This window comes from Oncorhynchus tshawytscha, linkage group LG04, assembly GCF_018296145.1.
Source record: "Oncorhynchus tshawytscha isolate Ot180627B linkage group LG04, Otsh_v2.0, whole genome shotgun sequence".
NCBI classification, from domain to species: Eukaryota; Metazoa; Chordata; class Actinopteri; order Salmoniformes; family Salmonidae; genus Oncorhynchus; species Oncorhynchus tshawytscha.
This window is the reverse complement of record NC_056432.1, coordinates 67,632,053-67,655,447: the sequence shown is the minus strand read 5'-3', so window position 1 is coordinate 67,655,447 and position 23,395 is coordinate 67,632,053. Positions and strand designations below refer to the sequence as shown.

Sequence of the window (23,395 nt, the reverse complement as noted above, 5' to 3'; positions counted from 1 at the left end):
TATGGGAACTGTGGGCTCTTTTACACTCTCCTCTGCATGCTTTGTGCTTGCCTTTGAGAGGGGCAGTAAAAATAGTGCCCAGAAGCTGTGTATATTTAGCTTTGTGGACTGCGTCTGACAGCAGAGGGTTTGTCTGACTTTGAGAGAACTGAGCAGAGCTAGACGATAGCTTATTTAGTGTCCAGAGTAGAAGTTCTGTTTGGGATTGGTGTCTTTGTACTACTGTCTCTAACGGTCAGTGTGTGTGTGGTCTTTAACCATTTGCATGATTGGTGTATTAACACGTGGGTTTCCCCTGGTGGTAGGAGCTCCTTAGCAGGACGTCACTGGAGAGTCAGAAGTTGAATCTGATGGGAGAGGTGTCCTACCTGAAACTGAAGCTGGTGGACATGGAGGAGAAACAGTTTCATGGAGTAGAGAGGCAGCACAAAGCAGAGGTAAGGACACACACACATAAGGAGGGATGATGAGTAATACTAAGCTTAGGTATGACTGAGGAGGTCAGAGTTGAGTCCCTGAGACAGACTAGCATGTCTGTGATTACAACAACTGGCAGGTTTTTATTTGTTTTTAGACTAATGTTGCGCTTGAACAAGTAAAGTGAAGTTGAATTCTGTCAGGACTCTAAGGGGGTTTGTTTCATATCCCTTGTCACATCTGTTTAGTGAAGTGAGCTTCACAAGGAAATGACAGGAGTGTATGTAGAAGTCCTGTTCATGTTTTAGGAGACCCAACCATGTATTCAGCAGTTGACTTTATGACAAACATACTGTTAAAGACTGAGTAAAATGTACTCTACCCTCTTCCTGGACTACATGGAGAGACGTTTCATTCCTAGGGAGTCCTAGCTCTGTTTTTAGTTCAACCTGAAATGTATGTTTGCTTAAGCCCATATGGTATGCTGGGTTACCTACACCCATCACCACATGAAGGTCCAACATCTTCCTCCGAACTATTGCAAAACATGGCTTGTCAATGAGCCTTTGTGCCCCAGAGCACATCCATACTATGTGAAGCCGTGCTGGCATGATGGCTGACTGGGTAAACCTGAGGGTGAGTAGACTTTAACTCGGCGACAGGTTTTACGTTTTAGTCTACAGTCCTGATGTTGTTGAAATCATGACTGGCCTATTGTGTGAGATGCAGAGGAAGGTGTTAAATGAGGTAACCCCACCCCTTTCAAAATTGAGTAGCATAACACTTTAGACAGGAAATGATCCATACCTGTGGTTTGTAATGTAGAGGATATTCAGTAGGTTTAGTAATTTAAGGACATGTGGTGCAATAGTCTTTCTGCTCTGGTCATGTATACACACTGCCTTCCCTATGACTGCTTTCTGGAGAGAATGAAACCTCTGCTTTGAACATTCCACTGATGTGCCATGTGTGACCATTCAAGCATACAGTATGCATGTGAATACGCACACACATTGACACACTCACTTTGGAGGCCTCCCTGCTCTGGAGCAGTCACTAAGCTCATGGTTATATATAGCTGTGGACAGCTCTCCATATATCTGTCGTATCCTCTATACTGGACACCATGTGATACTTCCACAGTCCAGGCATAGCTCTATGGTTGTTTACGCTCTAAGTATGAGAACTTGCCTTGCTCTAATGGACTAGACGGTTTCTTTCATGTGGCAGTAGCATATACACGTGTGTGTGTGTGTGTGTGTGTGTGTGTGTGAGTGAGATTAGGTACCTCCTGTTCTCACTCCAGTAGGTCATAAGCATATTTACCCTGACAAAACTATTTCACAGGCCCAGAGTGTGTTTAGACCTTACAGAGCTGTTTCTCATTGTGGTTCTCTCAGACATTTAAACCCAAAACAGTGCATGGCTTTAAACATTCCATTTATTATGTAAAAAAATGTGTTAGTATATCGTTGAGGAACACCACACACAGTCCTTCCCTTTTTTTCATTCTTCCTCTCATTCTGTGTTTATTTTAATTTTCCTTATTTCTCTCTTCCCTTTGTGTGTCAGAGTGTTGTAAACTTGATTAGTGAGCTGCAGGAGCAGATGTGTAGGTTTCAGCAGGAGATCAATTGCAGGATCCGGGAGAAAACAGGGCAGGCTGACAGCAGCCTACAGAAGGCCTGCGACACTTGGTCCACGGATGCCCAAAACCCAGACCAGGGGCTCGCCTGTGATGGTAGCCCAGAGGAGGTACACGACAGTGGGCTGGAGGAGCCTCCTGACGTGATCCCATTCTCAGGTGTGGAGAATAGCTCCAGTACTTCTGAGGAGCAGTGCTGCTGTGGAAGCGAGAGTGTAGGCAGAGAATGTCTGCATGACCTTTGATCCTAAGCATGTAGTCGTCCATCACTGTGTATGGCATGATCCCAAGGCTCTGACACTTAGATCTGTGCTTGCACTAAGGAACCCCTCACCACCAAACTTGCACATGCATAGTTCATGAGACCCAATGCAATCCCATTTAGTGTGTAGATAAGAGGGTTGTACTGCATCATTTTTAAGAGGCATTTCATTGTGGTGTTGTGAGAATAGTTAGCAGATAGAACTCATGGACTAATTGACAGTCTCCAGACTATTAAAACAAGCCATTATCTGTTGACGTACATTTGTGACAATGACATTTACAAGTTGTATATCCTCTTATCAATGTCCCCAGGTCAAACTTCAAGAGCTCAGACTTCTCAAGGAGAAAGTAGACTATCTTGAAGACCAGAAGTCCCAGTATGAGAGGAGACTCAAAGCAACAAAGGTATAACAAACATACGTTAGCCTACCTCCTCTCCTGTTATGTCTAGACTGTACTAGTAGTGCCCAGATTCCTCTGCTAACTGCAGTTTTCCTAAACTCTGTCCAATCTGCTTTTCTGCCCAGTTAGATGAGTCATACAGACACGAAAGTCATTCACAAAAGCTTATTTTCTTTACAAATCTGCTGACCATTTTCTTTGTAGAAATGGATTTAAATGGTGGCACATTCCCTTGGTGGTTTCTCTTGGCGGTTAAACAATGCTTTGGTTAACACACCCCATTTCCATACCTCGGTGGCTCTCTACCTGGCTCACTCTTTCACTCCCTTGCACTCCAACTCTCAATTTCACCTTTTCCTGAACTGCTTCATTGAGCCATTTTTTTAAAACTTTCACTCGGGACAGACATGAATCTCCTTTTTGTTCATATGTCTTTGAACTTTAATCACTGCTAGTCTAACACATTTTTGACTACATTATCAGGCTATATATGGTCATGTGGGTTGTGGATGCGTTACTATGAACTTCAGTCTGCCCTATATAAACATATAGCCTGCTCTGGAAAGATGAACCAGCCAAATCATGTAAATATCAGCTTTGGATTTCAAGCTTGAGTGTGTACTGATAAGCATTTTGCTGTACCTACTACAACATCTGCTAAACAGTTTACACCACCAATAAACATTGATTTGACTTAGTCTCCAACAGTTGTAGGAGGAATATGTTATGTATGTGCTGTCTTTCTGAGAGCATAAGAGTGTGTTAGCTTATGCATGCTCCTGATTCCCCCCCAATCACACAGGCAGAGCTATCAGACCTCCAGCAGCTCCTGCTCAGTAAGAATGCTGAGATAGACAGCCTGCACACACAGCTCCTGGCCAGACCACTGTCCACTGAGACCTCGGAGAGAGGTAAGCACCCAACCAAACGCTTCTTCCAAACGGAGTAACTTTAATACAGGGTTTGTTCTGTAATGAAGGAACAATGTGTCCTTTCTTGGTGACTTGTCAACAGGTTTTTGTCAGTCATGGATCAATAACATGCTGCAACAGTGGCAGCAAAAGGTGTGCCTGCATGCGAGTGGTGTCTAACAATGGTTCTCTCTCTCCACATTGCATAATTTCCACTGTTAGAGGATATGTACAGGAGAAGGCTCAACAACAAGCGTAAGCCTTAACACTATTTAACAACTTTAACACATTGCTTTCAACCTCACCATCTTATCCCTTCCCTAAATGCACTCCTTTCACACTGTCTTGCATACCCTGTTGTGGGGCTCCAAGAAAATCAAACCCAGGAATGTACCTTGGCTTCCTCTGTCTGGCAACATTTTAATGAGCTCACATTTCTTCAACTGAGTATATGGAATCACTGATCAGAATACAGAATTTCCACTGGGAAGGGACTCTTGATCTGGTAATGTCAGCCAACTGGTGTCCAGTACCATAACCTTGATATGACATTGTGCTCTTGCTACTAGTGGTACACTGTAGTTGAGTGATTAAGTTTCATTTTCAGAAGATGTCTTTTCCATTGCACATGGCTGCCTGTGTCAACTTTCTCTACTTCATTTCTGCTTTATTGTATGGACCTCTAGCTCATACTGTTGACTTTCCCTGGCTAGATAAGACATTTTCCATCTGAAGTTCTGCGCCATCTATTTTACATATGCCTAAATGGGGTAGAAAATGAAAGATTGCAAACACATTGTCATATTATGGTACTGCATACATGGGTACATGATGGCAACTACAGTGTGACTCCTTTCTACAGACCAGGAGCTCCAAAGGTTAAAGACTGGGATGGAGACGCTGCTGGTTGCCAATGATGAAAAGGTGAGTAGGCGGCTGTCAAAGGTTACTATAAATCTGTTTTTCTCTCTTGGTCTAGTAGTGAGATGTAATTTGGCATCACAAAATTGAACAGTGTGATCCCATTGCTTTGTATATAGTTGAGTACCATTGTATACATTAAAAGCAGTGTTGGCATACACAGCACAACCGTCATTACTGTTTGGATGGCAGGGGCTGCTGGAAAGCCGATGGTGTATGTATCCGCACATCAGTAGCACCACCCACAGGCATTAAGAGCACAGTAGGGCTTTTGTACTCTTACAGTTGCACGCACGGGTGGAATCTTGGGTCTTTGAACAAATGTGCCTCATGCTCGCTCGCTCTCTCAGCAGCCATCCATTTTAGGCAAAGCCACAATTAATGAGTCCTGAATATGCCAGACCTAATTTTGGAGTTTGGTCCATGAAGAGAAACTAGACCAGGGCACTGGCACCACTTCAAATCACACACTCTGTTACCACTACTCTGCTTTCCAGCTGTGCCCATGTCACACTCCATACTTCTCAACTCTTATGTTAAAAGCATATGGAGAAAGCCATTTATAGTGCCTTGCTAAAGTATTCAGACCACTTGGATTATTTCACATTTTGTGTTAGTGGGATTAAAATCTGACAAATAAAGTTTGATTTGATCCATGCGCCGAAAAGAAGTGGGAACTTTACCGTGGAATGCTTACTTACAAGCCCTTAACCAACAGTGCAGTTCAAGCAGAAGAAAATATTTACCAAGTAGGCTAAAATATAACACAATAAGAAGGACAATAATGAGCGTATATAGCGGGGGTAACGATTCAGTGTACAGGCTAGTTGAGGTCATCTGTACATGTAGGTTTGGGCGAAGTGACTATGCATAGGTAACAAACAGCGAGTAGCATCAATGTACAAGGGGGAGGGGAGTTCAAAGTGAATTGTAAAGCGGTCTAATGGCTTGGTGGTAGAAGCTGTTCAGGTGCCTTTTGGTCCTAGACTTGGCGCTCCGGTACCGCTTGCCGTACGGTAGCAGAGAAAACAGTCTTTAAATTGTGTGACTGGAATCTCTGACAATTTTATGGGCTTTCCTCGGAGACCGCCTATTTATATGGGTCTTGGATGGCAGGAAGCTTGGCCCCAGTGATGGACTGGGCCGTTCGCATTACCCTCTCTAACACCTTACAAAAGCAAAGTTTGAAGGACACAATTATTTCAATTAAAAATAATTATTTATTACCTTGTCAACATCTTGACTGTATTTCCTATTCCTTTTGCAACTTATTTTATGCATGTTTTCATGGAAAACGACAACATTTCTGAGTGACCCCAAACTTTTCAACGGTAGTGTGATTTAAAAGAAAAATTCCAACAGGTTATGGTCAATAATATCAAAGGCTACACTGAACTTTAACAATACAGCTGACACTTATCAATTTCTTTCAACCAACCATCGGTAATCTGTCAGGGCACTCAACGTGTACTTCACTTCTCTTTAAGCATGCTGAAAGTCTGTTAACTTGTTATGGCTGCAATCCCCCTATTGGGATAAGTGTCATCAACAACTGCTGAATAGCATAGCGCTACATTCAATAAATATTACTATAAATATTTATATTCATGAAATCACAAGTGCAATATAGGAAAACACAGCTTAGCCTTTTGTTAATCCACCTGTCGTGTCAGTTTTTCAATTTATGCTTTACAGCGAAAGCAATCCAAGCGTTTGTAAGTTTATCGATCGCACGATAAAACATTAAGTACACTTAGCATTAGAAAGCTTGGTCACAAATCAGAAAAGCAATCAAATTAATCATTTACCTTTGACTTTCGGATGTTTTCACTCACGAGACTCCCAGTTACACAACAAATGTTCCGTAAATATTATTTTTATATCCAAAATACCTCCGTTTGTTTGTCGTGTTATGTTCAGAAATCCACAGGAAAGAGCGGTCACGACAACGCAGACAAATTCCAAATAGTTTCCATAATGTCCACAGAAACATGTCAAATGTTTTTTATTTTTCAAAATAAAAGCCTGAAACTGTCTGAAGACTGACACCTCGAGGAAGCGATAGGAAAGGGAATCTATGGAACATGGAGTTTTCAAAATAGAAGCCACTTCCTGTTTTCATTTTCCTCAGGGTTTCGCCTGCAATATCAATTCTGTTATACTAACAGACAATATTGACAGTTTTGGAAACTTCAGTGTTTTCTATCCAATACTAATAATATGCATATATTAGCAACTGCGACTTAGGAGCTGTCCGTTTACAATGGGCACCTTTTCATCCAAGCTACTCAATACTGCCCCTGCAACCATATGAATTTAACAGAGAAATAGCGTTTTATTTGGTCAAACACAATTTCTTTCCAACAGTTTGCTATGAGCTGGCAACAAGCTTCTAGGTCTGCTGTTAGAACCAGTAAAGGCCACTTTACCACTTGGGTAGAGGAATTACTTTGGCTTCTCTCCAGGCCTGAGGACAGACTTTCCTCTAGGCTCAGATTAAAGATATGACCGATTTGGCTATGGAGTCAGCTACCATCCTCAGTAGTTTCTAAGTTGTCAATGCCAGGAAGCTTGTCATTATTGATCGATAACAATGTTTGCACTACTCCTACACTAAATTTACATTTTTTTTAATGCATGAATACCATGGCTCATTGTTAGTTGATTGGCATTTCCTGCCTAAGTTTGCCCACTTTGCCAATAAAGTCATTCAAATAATTATGCCATCTGAGTTCCTTTCCATTTATATGATTGATCTTGGCTTCATAATGCAGTTTCTTGTTCTTTTTGACTTTAGTCACAATTTCTCAATTTGCAGACAAACTTATTGGCCACTCGTTTCACCCCATCTCTTTCAACCATACCGTTAAAAAAAAAATCCTTATCAATCCATGGAGCCTTAATTAAGAAACTGACTGTTAGAACTATTAACACGTGCATGTTTATTAATAATTGGAAGAAGCATTTTCATAAATTCATCATTTGGATGCTCCTTATTAATCACATCAATCAATCCAATTTATTTAGAAAGTCCTTCATACAGCAGTTAATGTCACAAAGTACTGTACAGAAACCCAGCCTAAAACCCCAAACAGCAAGCAATGCAGGTGTAGAAGCACGGTATCTAGGAAAAACTCCATAGAAAGGCCAGAACCTAGAAAGAAACCTAGAGAGGAACCAGGCTATCAGGGGTGGCCAGTCCTTATCTGGCTGTGCCGGGTGGAGATCACATAAGACCAACAAATGTATCTAACATCCACAAGAGTCAGAGCAAAATCTTTTGTATGATCTCTTATACACTATTTTAGGACCAACCTTTGGAACTTTGGCTTTCCTGAATATAGCCACTAAATTGTGATCACTGCAACCAATGGGTACGGATACAGCTTAACATGTGTATGTTAGCCTTATTCTAAAATGTATTCAATTGTTTTTTCCCCCCCTCAAATGACAAAGCAAAAACCTTTTTTTGTTTTTCCATAAGTATTCAGGCCCTTTACTCAGTACTTTGTTGAAGCACATTTGACAGCAATTATAGCATTGAGTCTTCTTGGGTATGACGCTACAAGCTTGGCATATCTGTATTTGGGGACCTTCTGAATTTGTGGATCTTCTGCCGATCCTCTGAAGCTCTGTCCGGTTGGATGGGGAGCGTCGCTGCACAGCTATTTTCAGGTCTCTCCAGAGATGTTAGATCGGGCTCTGGCTGGGCCACTCAAGGATTTTGAGACTTGTTCTGAAGCCAATCCTGTGTTGTCGTAACTGTGCTTAGGTCGTTGTCCTGTTGGACGGTGAACCTTCGCCCCAATCTGACGTCCTGAGTTCTCTGGAGCAGGTTTTCATCAAGGATCTCTCTGTACTTTGCTCCAGTCAGATTTCCCTCAATGTTTTTTCTCAAATCTAAAAAAACAAAACAATTTAATCCGTTTAAGAATAAGGAAGTAACGTCACAAAATGTGAAAGTCAAGGGGTCTGAATACTTTTTGAAGGCACTGACTATACAGCAACATATCCCCTAGCATTTGTCTCTTCTATATGTTTTTCCCTTGTATTGCTAGTGCTGTATCATCAAATAAATTATCTAAGTGAGTCTCAGAAATGGCTAATATATGAATTATCTGATATTGATTTCATTAACCTTATTTCTAAGGCTACATATATTAATATGGGCTAATATATGCCCTTTCCTGGGTAGATTATCAGAGAGACATAATACTGAAAAGAGCAAACCAAGCAATTGAAAAAAATATACATTCAGCAGTCCATTAATAAATTAAGGTGCGTGTGCTGCAGAGTTGAAGCTACAAACCCATCGGCTTGGGTCTCCTCATCCCTTCCAGGCTTCTGGGAGGGAAGGTGGGCAATGGGCCTGTCAAAGTGGATATAAGCAACGTCTCCAAGCGCTCTGCAGCTTTCACGGCTGGGACAAGTTATTTCCTCTTCTGGCGCACAGCTTCAGGATAGTCCCCGTGGAGGAAGATCTACAGTTGAAGTCAGAAGTTTACATACACCTTAGCCAAATACATTTAAAATCCATTTTTTCACAGTTCCTGACATTTAAAGTATAAATTCCCTGTTTTAGGTCAGTTAGGTTCACCACTTTATTTTAAGTCAATGTCAGAATAATAGTGATTTATTTCAACTTCTATTTCTTTCATCACATTCCCAGTGGGTCAGAAGTTTACATACACTCAATTAGGATTTAGTAGCATTGCCTTTACCATTGTTTGACTTGAGTCAAACGTCTCAGGTAGCCTTCCACAAACTTCCCACAATAAGTTGTGTGAATTTTGGCCCATTCCTCCTGACAGAGCTGGTTTAACTGAGTCAGGTTTGTAGGCATCCTTGCTCGCACACACTTTTTCAGTTCTTCTTCTATAGGATTGAGGTCAGGGCTTTGTGATGGTCACTCCAATACCTTGACTTTGTCAGTAAGCCATTTTGCCACAACTTTAGTAATATGCTTGGAGACATTGTCCATTTGGAAGACCCATTTGCGATGTTGCTTCAATATATCCACATAACGTTCCTACCTCATGACGCCATCGATTTTTGTGAAGTGCACCAGTCCCTCCTGCAGCAAAGCACCCCCACAACATGATGCTGCCACCCCAGTGATTCACGGTTGGGATGGTGTTCTCGGCTTGCAAGCCTCCCCCTTTTTCCTCCAAAGTAACTATGGTCATTATGGACAAACAGTTCTATTTTTGTTTTATCAGACCAGAGGACATTTCTCCAAAAAGTATGATCTTTGTCCCCATGTGCAGTTGCAAACTGTAGGCTGGCTTTTTTATGGCGGTTTTGGAGCAGTGGATTCTTCCTTGCTGAGTGGCCTTTCAGGTTATGTCGATATAGGACTCGTTTTACTGTGGATATAGATACTTTGTTCCTGTTTCCTCCAGCATCTTCACAAGGTCCTTTTGTTGTTCTGGGATTGATTTTCACTTTTCACACCAATACATCATTGCTAGGAGACAGAATACATCTTCTTCCTGAGCAGTATGACGGCTATGTGGTCTCATGGTGTTTATACTTGTGTACTATTGTTTGTACAGATGAAAGAGGTACCTTCAGGCATTTGGAAATTGCTCCCAAGGATGATCCAGACTTGTTGAGGTCTACATTTTTTTTTCTGAGGTCTTGGCTGATGTTCTTTTGATTTTCCCATGATGTCAAGCAAAGAGGCACTGAGTTTGAAGGTAGGCCTTGAAATACATCCACAGGTACACCTCCAATTGACTCAAATGATGTCAATTAGCCTATCAGAAGCTTCAAAAGCCATGATATAATTTTCTGGAATTTTCCAAGCTGTTTAAAGGCACAGTCAACTTAGCGTATGTAAACTTCTGACTCACTGGAATTGTGATACAGTGAAATAATCTGCCTGTAAACTGTAGACAAGGCAGGTCACAGGGAAGATTCAACATGACAAACAGCAGGGATCAAGACAGCCACAAACCCGGGACAACCCTCTGTCCCAGCCGCAATGGCTAACCGCATCGCGGACTGCATTCAAGCCCTCAAGGAATACACAGCTGCCTTGATAGGCAGCTAGGTAAATAGAACTTCAGACCTGGCCTTAGTTGGCAGGATCACTGGACAGAGACTAGCAGTCCCAGCAACTGATGCCAACAGCATTGTGAGATCCAAACTAAAATGTTAGCTAGCTACTAGAACTTTCCAATACACTTTCAAAACAACAAATCGAATCAAATTATTTGTCACATACACATGGTTAGCAAGCATTGCTACACTCGCATTAACATCTGCTAACCATGTGTATGTGACAAATAAAATTTGATTTGAGCAGATGTTAATGTGAGTGTAGCGAAATGCTTGTGCTTCTAGTTCTGACAATGCAGTAATAACCAACGATTAATCTAACATAACAATTTCACAACTACCTTATACACACAAGTGTAAAGGGATGAAGAATATGTACATAAAAATATATGAATGAGTGATGGTAGAGAACGGCATAGGCAAGATGCAGTAGATGGTATTGAGTACAGTTTTTTTATATATATGAGATGAGTAATGTAGGGTATGTAAACATATTAGGTGGCATTGTTTAAAGTGGCTAGTGATTAAAAACAATTACATAATTTGTTCCATTATTAAAGTGGCTGGAGTGGAGTCAGTATGTTGGCAGCAACCACTCAATGTTAGTGGTGGCTGTTTAACAGTCTGGCCTTGAGAGAGAAGCTGTTTTTAGTCTCTCGGCCCCTGCTTTGATGCACCTGTACTGACCTCGCCTTCTGGATGATAGTGTCTCGGGTGGTTGTCCTTGATGAACTTTATGGCCTTCCTGTGACATTGGGTGGTATAGGTGTCCTGGAGGGCAGGTAGTTTGCGCTGCTGCGCCGTCTTCACCACGCTGTCTGTGTGGGTAGACCAATTCAGTTTGTCCGTGATGTGTACGCCGAGGAACTTAACTTACTACCCTCTCCACTACTGTCCTGTCGATGGGGGTGCTCCCTCTGTTTCCTGAAGTCATCTCCTTTGTTTTGTTGACATTGAATGTGAGGTTATTTTCCTGACACCACACTCCGAGGGCCCTCACCTTCTCCCTGTATGCCGTCTCGTCGTTGTTGGTAATCAAGCCTACCACTAGTGTTGCCTGCAAACTTGATGATTGAATTGGAGGCATGCATGGCCACGCAGTCGTGGGTGAACAGGGAGTACAGGAGAGGGCTCAGAACGCACCCTTGTAGGCCCCCAGTGTTGAGGATCAGCGGGGTGGAGATGTTGTTACCTACTTACCCTCACCACCTGGGGGGCGGCCCGTCAGGAAGTCCAGTACCAGTTGCACAGGGCGGGGTCGAGATCCAGGGTCTCGAGCTTGATGACGAGTTTGGAGGGTACTATAGTGTTAAATGCTGAGCTGTAGTCGATGAACAGCATTCTCACATAGGTATTCCTCTTGTCCAGATGGGTTAGGGTAGTGTGTAGTGTGGTTGTGATTGCATCGTCTGTGGGCCTATTGGGGAGGTAAACAAATTGGAGTGGGTCTAGGGTGTCAGGTAGGGTGGAGGTGGTATGGTCCTTGACTAGTCTCTCAAAGCACTTCATGATGATGGAAGTGAGAGCTACGGGGGGGTAGTTTAGCTCAGTTACCTTAGCTTTCTTAGGAACACAACTGAGCTCTCCCTCGTTTTGTGTTCAACAGGAAGTGACAGTGGTTATTGCAAATTAATTGACAAATATGTCCTAATCCAGCTTTGCAAAGCTCTTAGATTTACCCTAAACTCACAGCTGTAATCGAAGCCAAAGGTTTTTCTGACATGGTTCGACTCGGGGAGCTGAACACTTACACAACAATGTTTACTTATTACATTTTTTTCCCACTTTGGCATTTAGTTTTCTGTGTAGATTGACAATTTAAATTAATTTTAATCCCACGTTGTATCACAATGTGAATAACTACTTTGCAAGGTACTGTATGGATTCCTCTCCCTGTTACAGGACCGGCGTATTGAAGAGCTCACACTGCTCTTAGTCCAGTGCAGACAGTTCAGAGACGTTGCGACTCCAAGACAAGGTACCAACCTCCCCTAACATACTTTGTACTACTCTAGTTATTGATTGTTTTAATGAAAAGCCACCAAAGGGTAAAACATTCCTTACATTCAAATGTACAGTGGGGCAAAAAAAGTATTTAGTCAGCCACCAATTGTGCAAGTTCTCCTACTTAAAAAGATGAGGCCTGTAATTTTCATCATAGGTACACTTCAACTATGATAGACAAAAAATCCAGAAAATCACATTAAGATTTTTAATGAATTTATTTGCAAATTATGGTGGAAAATTAAGTATTTGGTCAATAACAAAAGTTTCTCAATACTTTGTTACATACCCTTTGTTGGCAATGACAGAGGTCAAACGTTTTCTGTAAGTCTTCACAAGGTTTTCACACACTGTTGCTGGTATTTTGGCCCATTCCTCCATGCAGATCTCCTCTAGAGCAGTGATGTTTTGGGGCTGTTGCTGGGCAACACAGACTTTCAACTCCCTCCAAAGATTTTCTATGGGTTGAGATCTGGAGACTGGCTAGGCCACTCCAGGACCTTGAAATGCTTCTTACGAACCCACTCCTTCGTTGCCCGGGTGGCGTGTTTGGGATCATTGTCATGCTGAAAGACCCAGCCACGCTTCATCTTCAATGCCCTTGCTGATGGAAGGAGGTTTTCACTCAAAATCTCACGATACATGGCCCCATTCTTTCCTTTACACGGATCAGTCGTCCTGGTCCCTTTGCAGAAAAACAGCCCCAAAGCATGATGTTTCCACCCCCATGCTTCACAGTTCAAACATGACGAGTTGAGTTTTTACCAAAAAGTTATATTTTGGTTTCATCTGACCATATGACATTCTCACAATCTCCTTCTGGATCATCCAAATGCTCTCTAGCAAACTTCACACAGGCCTGGACATGCTGGCTTAAGCAGGGGATCACGTCTGGCACTGCAGGATTTGAGTCCCTGGCGGCGTAGTGTGTTACTGATGGTAGGCTTTGTTACTTTGGTCCCAGCTCTCTGCAGGTCATTCACTAGGTCCCCCCGTGTGGTTCTGGAATTTTTGCTCACCGTTCTTGTGATCATTTTGACCTCACGGGTGAGATCTTGTGTGGAGCTCCAGATCGAGGGATATTCAGTGGTCTTGTATGTCTTCCATTTCATAATAATAATAATTGCTGCTTACCTATTGCAGATTCAGTCTTCCCAGCCTGGTGCAGGGCTACAATTTTGTTTCTGGTGTTCTTTGACAGCTCTTTGGTCTTGGCCATAGTGGAGTTTGGAGTGTGACTGTTTGAGGTTGTGGACAGGTGTTTTTTATACTGATAACAAGTTCAAACAGGTGCCATTAATACAGGTAACGAGTGGAGGACAGAAGAGCCTCTTAAAGAAGTTACAGGTCTGTGAGAGCCAGAAATCTTGCTTGTTTGTAGGTGACCAAATACTTATTTTCCACCATCATATGCAAATAAATTCATTAGATCCTACAATCTGGATTTTTTTTTCTTCTCTTTTTGTCTGTCATAGTTAAAGTGTACTTATGATGAAAAATTACAGGCCTCTCATCTTTAAGTGGGCGAACTTGCACAATTCATGGCTGACTAAATACTTTTTGTCCCACTGCATAATGAACTAGAGAGAGCAGAACATTTCCATTACTCACGATGGTATGAAGCAATGACACTCTTTCTTTGATAGCTCCACCCACTATCCTCTCAATATCCAATGAGAGTACTCAATCGAGCAGCAGTGAGGAACGGGAGCATGGAGTGGTGATGAGGACAGTTCCTTCCAGTGTACTCCCAGAGAACAAAAAGACTGAGGTGGGTCAGAGGAAGGGGAATGTTCAGATAGGGGAAAAAAATGTTTTCTCAGCCCCAAGCATACACTGACAATTACTCCAGTTTTCAGTATCGGCACAATATGAAGGTAGAAAGTGCCTTTTGGATTAAAACATGTTTGATCCTGCCCAATATGGTTCAGAAGCCTCATTGTCACAATGCACTACCGTCATATTCCTCGCTCCCTGTCCTCATCTCCGTCTCTCCTCTGGTCCAGATGTCCTTCAGCAGTTCATCCCCACAGCTCGTGTCCCACCTGCCAGCCCAGAAGGAAAGAGAACTCTGGTGAGACTCTGGGAATAGAATGCCTTTTCTGGGACTTCTTTAAGAGCTCTATGGGGCTGCACTAACCAATATCATTCATTGTAAATGGAATAATCAGATGATAATATATTTTTATCAGGACACATCCCCGACTTTTATCAAGCAGTATGGACAACCTACAGAACGGATCTTCATCGAAGGTAGGGGGGACATTTTCACTTGACACCATTTACTGCCCAGAGTGAGAATATCTGTCTAGAAAGGCCATTACACTTTTCTCCCCAATCTGTATCAAGCACTGACTCCTTGTCATCTAATGACTGTTCTTCACCTTCCCTACCTCTAGCATGTAGTGGTGATTCCTGTAGAGGCTGAAGTGTCTACTGAGGTATTATTACTGTGAACAAAACTCTTCACTTTCATATCTAACCATTACTGTTCTTTATTGTGTTTGGGTCACACTTCTGACCACATTATTGTTTTGTCAATTAGCATTTTATAGAAAATAAATCAATTAATCAAAAGTAACATAAAACATTTTCTATTGGTCTAATTGTTTCATTAGTCTGTGTTTGTTCTCCAGAATAGGCCTGTAGATAACCGATGCCAGACCCTGCCGGTGAAGGCCTCCTTCCCAGAGCATGAGGGAGAGTGCAGTGAGACACAGAGCCAGAGGTCTCCAGAGGGGAGTGAAGATGGAGACTCAAGTAAGCCTAAAGAAGCATTAACCCCCCCCACACACACACTGTCTATTAGTGCTTCAGACACCTTCACCTCAAGATATACTTAGGTTTCACTGTATCTTATGTTGCATGGTGGACAGACCTGCTCTGAGAAACCATATCTGCTTAGTTCTGGCCCCTTCTACAACACAGAGCACAAAGCCTCAGATAGCTGATCAGACCAAGACCTGGTCCTCCATTTTGAGACCGGGAAAATACACATGTCTCTGATCAGTGGCTAGTGGCACTTTGATCAAAGCCAATAGCGGCGAGGCCCCAGCCGGAGCAAAGGATATTCCTGACTGCCTGACATATACCATGTTCACAACCCCACCCTCTTTCTGGTCGACCACACTGAACCCAACCCCATCCTCTCTCTCACAGACCACACTTACCCCAATTCCACCTTCTCTTTCTAAATGACCACGGTCCACACAACCCCACCCTCTCTCATGGACCACACTCACCTCAACTCCACCCTGGACTTTGGAGTGGCAGGAATCAAATGAATTATGTGCTGTGCACATAACCAGGCACAGGCCCAGCAGCTGGAACCCCTTTCTATGTGCCCTCACTCCTTTTGGGTGGTCAGTTAGAGCCAAAGGCCTCCAATACAAACATGAGAAAGCAAAGCTACCAATCCCCTAGTGGGCCTATGAGTGGGTCTTACTGGGGTTCGACACATATCGAAAAATACATTACAGACAAAATAGTTTACAATTGACATACACATGTTAATGATTTTCAATGTGTGCGTGTGCATCTATCAGTTACATACATGTCTGTACATGCACAAGTAGGTCAAATGGGGGAGAGAAGTTGTGCCGTGAGATGGCACTAGTCTGAGTTAATTAACATGTTTGTGCTATTTCTCTTCACAGGCTATTGGCAATAAACATAATTCAGTCATTAAGATTCAAGTCTTTTTGAAGGTTCACCACCTGTATGAAAACATTTTCACCAAGATAACATCAGCTGTTTGTTTTGCAGTCCTCGAAAGAAATGCATTTTTTGAACGAGTTGATTGTTTTTATTCTTGCATTTGCACATTTTCAAAAGAAACTCAAATTAAAGCTTAACCAGAACCTTTGCCCAGATGTCAACTTCCGATTTTAAATGTTTCAATGATAGATATACAACTAGAAAATAAAGATAATTTTTGTTGATCTTTCCCCCCCTTCTTACAGGAAAGACAGAGAAAATGGACGACACCTCATCCTCTGATCTTTCACCCCAGTCTTCAGGGGCGGAGTCAGGTCAACGGACTATTGGCTCACCAGAGCACATGAAGAACAATAACAGTATCAGAAAGCTCTGGGGAAAGTGAGTGGTATATATTCTTTAAATATATTTTAAAAATAAAATATATACAGTAGATTGAGCATATACCTCACCTAAAATGGCACGCTTAGGAATGTGAATGACGCCAAAGTCTTGAATATTATGTACAGTATGTCTATGAAATCAAATACGGTCCTCTCCTCCAGGATCAGGCGGACCCAGTCAGGGGGTCTGCAGGGGGAGGACCTGGAACCAAACCAGTTTAGGAGAGGGGGGCTGCGTGCCACAGCGGGGCCAAGACTGACCCGGACCCCTGAGTCTGGCAGCACTGTTCGGTAAGACTGGATTTGGGGATAAGTCCTTGACACCACCTAATTCCCCAATAGATTATTGGCATGAATTAACAATGTAGTAACATTTCTACTAACCTTAACCCCTACTCTAACACTTATTCTAAACCTAACCGTAACCTTAGCAAACAGTTGCTTATCAACAGATGACTTGTTGATAGTATGACCATCTATACAAATAAAGTGTGACCAACCGCCTCGATTTGATCTTATGTATAACAATTTGAAATGGTGTTGTTTTACATTACATAAAAATAGCATAACTGGTTCATTTTAACACCAATACACCCATGCATTTAATATATATATACATCTAGAATACCAGGGAATTAAAATCAGCTTTCTAAACAATGATTTTGCTTAGTTTCTGGCTTGTTAGGTGTAAACGGCACCGTGAAATGGTTACTTGCATAGTGGAGTCTTTTGTTGAGACATGTAGCTAGCTAAACAATGAACCATAATCCCAACTCATAACATTACTATCCTGTATGAATCTACAGGTAGCTAAAGCTAACAAGCTAAGTTCAATGTTAGTCTATAACTAGCAATGCAAATAGCTCTGAAATATGAAAACATTACTACACAGATCATACACACAATGCTAGCTAGCTAACACTACCCTTTAACGGGCAATGAAAACGACATTCTAACAAAATTAGAAATGTAGAATATCTGAAAGCTTGCTAGTCTCCCTTACCCGTATACATGGATGGATGCTTCTCCCTCTTTGTCACAAATGCCACGGTTGCCCTTAGTTTGAAAATGTAATCCAGACAGGTGTTTTATTCAACAGCCTTCCTTGTTCTCTTTGGCTCCCTCTGCATTTGTAGTCAAACGCCATCATACTCTGCTTCCACCAGGCATTCCACTGATTTAAAAACTCGGTCCTCCAGAAAGTGGAGAGCCTTAGCAACACTTGTGCAGATTTTTGTGATATCTTTCAAAAAAGCCACTTTAGAAAGGATTACCTAGACATATTTAGCAGCTTATGTTATAGACAGAGTGCTACATGACAGCACAATCGGAAATTATCTCTCAGCATGTCCAGCCCAACCATTCTCTCAGCCAATCATGGCTAGCGGCAGGTAGCCTGGCGGGTAGGAGCGTTAGCCAGTAACCAAAAGGTTGCTGTATTGAATCCCGAGCTGACAAGGTAAAAATTCCAAAGCGCCGAAGACGTGGCTGTGGATTTTAAGGCAGCCCTCTGCACCTCTCCGATTCAAAGAGTTGGTTATATGTGGAAGACACACTTCAGTTGAGTGCATTCAGTTGTACAACTGACTAGTTATCCCCCTTCCTGTCTTTTCCATGGTTAAACCAACTCGTCTCGTAATTTAACAAAAACTATTTTTTTTTACAGACGGAATACACGTTTGTTTTTAAGGCACATGAAAGTTCACATGTTCCAGAAGGCATTTCTGCCAAAAAAAATGATTTTGATAAGAAAATATATAAATGACATTCAAATACCTCTCCTGTGAAGTAGTGACGTTACGAGATACGCCTAGTTTCCTGAAATGAGTCACACATGTTTGCTACTGCACCTGTTTCAAAATAGGCCATACTGTTCATATCGTATAGATGTATAGGCCATCTACAATATATGTAGACAGAGAACCTTGTTTTGCTTCTCAGAGTTCTCTCTCTCTCTCTCAAGCATTCTTAATCTAACTTCTCTCATTCTGTCTATCAGGGATATGAACACACCATTCAGCCAGTGGACCAGAGAGCAGGTGTGTGGTTGGCTGGAGGATTATGGTCTAGGCCAGTACGTCAACCTGACCCGGCAGTGGGTCGACAGCGGACAGACGCTCCTGTCCGCAAGGCCACAGGACTTTGAGAAGGTTAGCTGTACATAGTCCATCTGTAAATAGCCCACCCAATCTTACATAACTCATCCCCATACTGTTTTTATTTTATTTACTTTTCTGCTCTTTTGCACACCAGTATCTCTACTTGCATATCATCTGCTCATTTATCACTCCAGTGTTAATCTATTAAATTGTAATTATTCGCTTCTATGGCCTATTTATTGCCTACATCCTCGTGCCTTTTGCACACACTGTATATAGACTTTATTTTTTCTACTGTGTCATTGACTTGTTTATTGTGTTATTGGCTTGTTTATTGTTTACTCCATGTGTAACTCTGTCTGTGTCACACTGCTTTGCTTTATCTTGACCAGGTCGGAGTTGCAAATGAGAACTTGTTCTCAACTAGCCTACCTGGTGAAATAAATTAAATAAAAATGGTAAAAGAATTGAGGGAGAGAGTTGCTACTCTGAACTTAAAAACATACAGAATGGTTGCTTGTATGGTGTCTATATATTAGGACAGCCTCAGGGTCACAAGTAGGTTGTCAGTCACTCAGAACTTTTCAGTCTCCGCAGGATTCCATATGGACACTGTGTTGTCATAATACTCTCTGGAGAACATGTAGCACTGCAGGAATCAGGATCATGTTCTGAACATATAAACATTGATTGGTAAAACCTTACATGGGTTTGAGAACTTTATTTGTACATTTTTCTGTGTCCACAGGAAATGGGAATCAATCACCCGCTACACAGGAAGAAATTACAGCTGGCTCTAAGGGGGTTCAGTACTAAAGCCCTGGAGAAGTCCTCTGAGCTGGACCACATCTGGGTTACACGTACGTCCACAACTTAAACTGTACTATTAAAATCTACTATATTCAGACATGACCAGAAATGTCATATTTGAGATGCACAATGAGTCAACTGCATTGTCTGTAGGATATTTTGCTGGAAAATGGTCCTTGTTTAAAAGGAAGTTAAAATGGTTAACTCTGATTGGTCACATGCAGGATGGTTGGATGACATAGGTCTTCCTCAGTACAAGGACCAGTTCCACGAGGGGCGAGTGGATGGCAGGATGCTCCAGTATCTCACTGTGGTAAGGCTAAACAATCATGTCTTTTTAAGTGAATCGTACAAGAAATGTTGAGTGTAAATGCTCTCATTTGATATCACCATTTTATATATAAAAGGGTTCCCATACAGTGAATACGCCCTAGCTTTCCTACTGAATTACAGGGAATACGCCCTAGCTTTCCTACTGAATTACAGGGAATACGCCCTAGCTTTCCTACTGAATTACAGGGAATACGCCCTAGCTTTCCTACTGAATTACAGGGAATACGCCCTAGCTTTCCTACTGAATTACAGGGAATACGCCTAGCTTTCCTACTGAATTACAGGGAATACGCCTAGCTTTCCTACTGAATTACAGGAATACGCCCTAGCTTTCCTACTGAATTACAGGGAATACGCCCTAGCTTTCCTACTGAATTACAGGGAATACGCCTTAGCTTTCCTACTGAATTACAGGGAATACGCCCTAGCTTTCCTACTGAATTACAGGGAATACGCCCTAGCTTTCCTACTGAATTACAGGGAATACGCCCTAGCTTTCCTACTGAATTACAGGGAATACGCCCTAGCTTTCCTACTGAACTACAGGGAATACGCCCTAGCTTTCCTACTGAACTACAGTATCTAAACTGTTTCCCAGAATGACCTGCTTTTCCTGAAGGTGACCAGTCAGCTCCATCACCTTAGTATAAAGTGTGCTATCCACGTCCTCCACGTCAACAAGTTCAACCCCCACTGCCTCCGACGCAGGCCTGGAGAGGAGGTGAGAGGGTGGGAACCCTGAGGTGGGGGGAGGAGGGAAATGAGTGACTGAGGGGAAAAGTTGGAATGATGGATGAGAAATTAATTAAGATTTGTTTAATGATAAGATTTTACTGCTCAGTGGAGGAACTGTCTCATTTCACTCTCTCCCTGGTCAGAGGAACCCCTCTCCCTCAGAGGTGATCCAATGGTCCAACCATCGTGTGATGGAGTGGCTTCGGGCGGTGGACCTGGCTGAGTATGCACCCAACCTACGGGGCAGTGGGGTCCATGGAGGTCTCATTGTGAGTGGACTGCACCTCAGAACCATGCATGCGTCCCAATTCCCCAAACTTTTCTGAAGTGTGCAGCTGCAAAACCCCCGTCATCTGCAGGAACACACTTTGGAAGAAGACAGGAGAATCGGGATGCAGCACTTATAAATGGTTGTGTTCCTACCTGAGTGAGCTCCAGCCCTGTCCTCTACCCCTGTACTTTAGATTCTGGAGCTGCGGTTCAGCTCTGAGACCCTGGCCATGCTGCTGAACATCCCCCCTCAGAAGACCCTGCTCCGCCGCCACCTGGCCACCGCCTTCACCGCCCTGGTGGGGACGCAGGCCTCTCTGGAGAAACGGGAGTATGCCAATGCCACCGGCCATGCACCCCTCACTACCGCCGCCAAAGTCCGGGTACGACTGCTGTGGGCCTGTGATTACCCTATAATGTGCTGTGAATACTCTGTACATGTAATGACATCTGCCTAATTTTCATGTATTCAGTTTTAGAAAAAATCCACAGTAGTTATTGTTCAATGTACAAACTGGGTACAAAGGACCCAAGCTTAAGCTCTTCCTGTATTATTTCAGCCCAAGAAGCTTGGTTTCACCCACTTCAGTCACCTGAGGAAGAGGAGGCCGGATGACTTGGCGGACTACATCTGCCCGATAGACAGTGGGGGCCTTTCAGCCATGAATGGGTTTTCCCACCTACCGTACGCAGGGGTCCGAGGCCTTAGCCCCATCCTGGACAGAGAGCCAGAGAGGCGGGAGCAGGTGGGGCCCAAAAGCTGACACTGACACTCCTCTCAGCCATTGACTGCAAATCTTATGGCTTTTAACCCTGCCCCACATGTCTATGTAAACACGCCCCCGTTCTCCCTGAATCAAGGTGCTGATTTTGTGATTTGGGGGAAATTCATTGATTTTATCACCAAATGGTTATTTGCTGGACAAGCTACAGTGTGTGTGCATATAATGATGTGGATGTACTCATTGGGTATTAGCTGGACATCCTGTATGATAATTAGTTGGATTTACTTACTTATTTACTGGATATGCTTATCAAGTAATTGACCTGGATATGTTGAAATCATGACTGACCTGACCGGCTAAATGAGGATTCATAATGTTCCGGTTGTATAATGGTTCCCTTTGAAAACCGCTCTCTGCATTCCTGGATAAATGAGATGGATTCACCTTTCCTATCTTCTGCCATTGCTTCAGAACATGACCCCTATGTGTTACTGACCATTGTAGCCTTCCTCCTTACCTTGCTGGATTTAGGGTAGCTTAGCTATCAACGGCCTTTCTTGAGTTATGGTACAATGTACAAAAATGAATACCAATTATATAAGCTTGTTTGATTTATTCTGTGTTATATTTAATAACTGTAAAAATTCACAAAATACAAGGTGCTGTCATGATAATTCAGGTTTGCACACAATACCCAACTCGGTTAGCCTATAATTATATATTGAAAATAAAAATAATTTGCAGGTGCTTGCTTTTTGTATGCTGCATGTTTGATAGTGTAGTTAATTTTAATTGTAGTCCTAAATGCATTATTTATAGTGGTGAAAGATGATAGGGGTACTGGCCAAACTGAACAATGTTGACTCTTTGAAGCAAAGTGCTCTTGCTGACTCCACTATAACACACATCATGGATTATAGACAATCATAATGCTACAGCTGCTTCAAACAATTATTCCATCAATGCACACCTGAATTTACAGCATTGTTACATGTATACTATCATGTGACTGGTAAACCATGAATGCTAAAGTTTTCAGATTGCTGATTAATGTTCCATCAGGCATCGACTGAGGACAGTTCTGTCTCCAGCTCAAACTCTGAGAACAACCTGGTGAGTTTTAGCATTGTTTTTCAGAGAACTGAAGATATGTCATTTATCATACAGTATGTCATTTTCCCTCATGGTGTGTGTGATGCTATGGCTCAAGTTACAATGCTACAGTAGGTGGAGTATAATTCCGTATGTTGGACTACTGTTGCATACCATGCTCCTCTCCATATTGTTGCAACATTATTGTCTTCATTGTATCCTCAGGTCCATCATTAAAGTCATGTGTTAACGTCTGTATAGTCTACATATGTGTTACTCCAGTGTAAAGAGACAAAGCTGTGACCAGATTCTGCTTTGGAACTTGTGAGAAGCAAAACTCAACCCAGCAGAAAGCCCTCTGTGTGTTCACCCTCGTGACGATCAGAAGTGGAGGATGGCTCTGAACTGTATTTTTAGGTCAAAACCCCACACCATTTATTCAGCTATGATAGAGGGAAATCGGTGTCTGTAAAAACATATATACAGTGTATCAACGCAACTTCTTGGATCAAAAATGTTATTCCGTTACGGAAGTCACTCAATTTCATACTTATGTCAAAAATAAATACATCGAAAAAGGCAGATGTATCCAACAGTCGGATTG

At 42.4% G+C, this 23,395-nt stretch overlaps 1 protein-coding gene and 1 long non-coding RNA gene across 7 annotated transcripts in view; one reads left to right on the top strand and one right to left on the bottom strand.

The window, feature by feature from the left end:
- Positions 1–23,045, top strand: part of LOC112235812 (liprin-beta-2) — a 31,717-nt gene extending 8,672 nt beyond the window's left edge. For 4 of the 6 annotated variants that reach the window (XM_024404335.2, XM_042321107.1, XM_024404336.2 and 1 more), the window contains 21 exons: positions 306–437; positions 1,990–2,277; positions 2,639–2,731; positions 3,531–3,639; positions 3,862–3,894; positions 4,502–4,563; positions 12,526–12,601; positions 14,274–14,398; positions 14,634–14,701; positions 14,820–14,880; positions 15,027–15,068; positions 15,264–15,387; positions 16,590–16,725; positions 16,890–17,018; positions 18,727–18,877; positions 19,575–19,686; positions 19,861–19,949; positions 20,568–20,690; positions 20,848–20,973; positions 21,169–21,357; positions 21,535–23,045. In XM_024404335.2, the coding sequence (XP_024260103.1) occupies positions 306–437; positions 1,990–2,277; positions 2,639–2,731; positions 3,531–3,639; positions 3,862–3,894; positions 4,502–4,563; positions 12,526–12,601; positions 14,274–14,398; positions 14,634–14,701; positions 14,820–14,880; positions 15,027–15,068; positions 15,264–15,387; positions 16,590–16,725; positions 16,890–17,018; positions 18,727–18,877; positions 19,575–19,686; positions 19,861–19,949; positions 20,568–20,690; positions 20,848–20,973; positions 21,169–21,357; positions 21,535–21,738 (2,472 nt within the window). In that variant the 3' untranslated portion in view covers positions 21,739–23,045. Of the gene's footprint in view, positions 128–305; positions 438–1,989; positions 2,278–2,638; positions 2,732–3,530; positions 3,640–3,861; positions 3,895–4,501; positions 4,564–12,525; positions 12,602–14,273; positions 14,399–14,633; positions 14,702–14,819; positions 14,881–15,026; positions 15,069–15,263; positions 15,388–16,589; positions 16,726–16,889; positions 17,019–18,726; positions 18,878–19,574; positions 19,687–19,860; positions 19,950–20,567; positions 20,691–20,847; positions 20,974–21,168; positions 21,358–21,534 lie in introns of all 6 variants that reach the window. The other 2 variants (XM_024404338.2, XM_024404339.2) reach the window with 2 other exon arrangements.
- On the bottom strand, positions 8,040–18,389 carry LOC112235813. Its single transcript, XR_002951127.2, has 5 exons — positions 17,731–18,389; positions 14,584–14,672; positions 14,239–14,393; positions 8,870–9,041; positions 8,040–8,460 (listed from the first exon to the last, which is right to left on the bottom strand). It is a non-coding gene; the product is annotated as an uncharacterized LOC112235813 (long non-coding RNA).
- Positions 23,046–23,395: the final 350 nt, after the last annotated feature.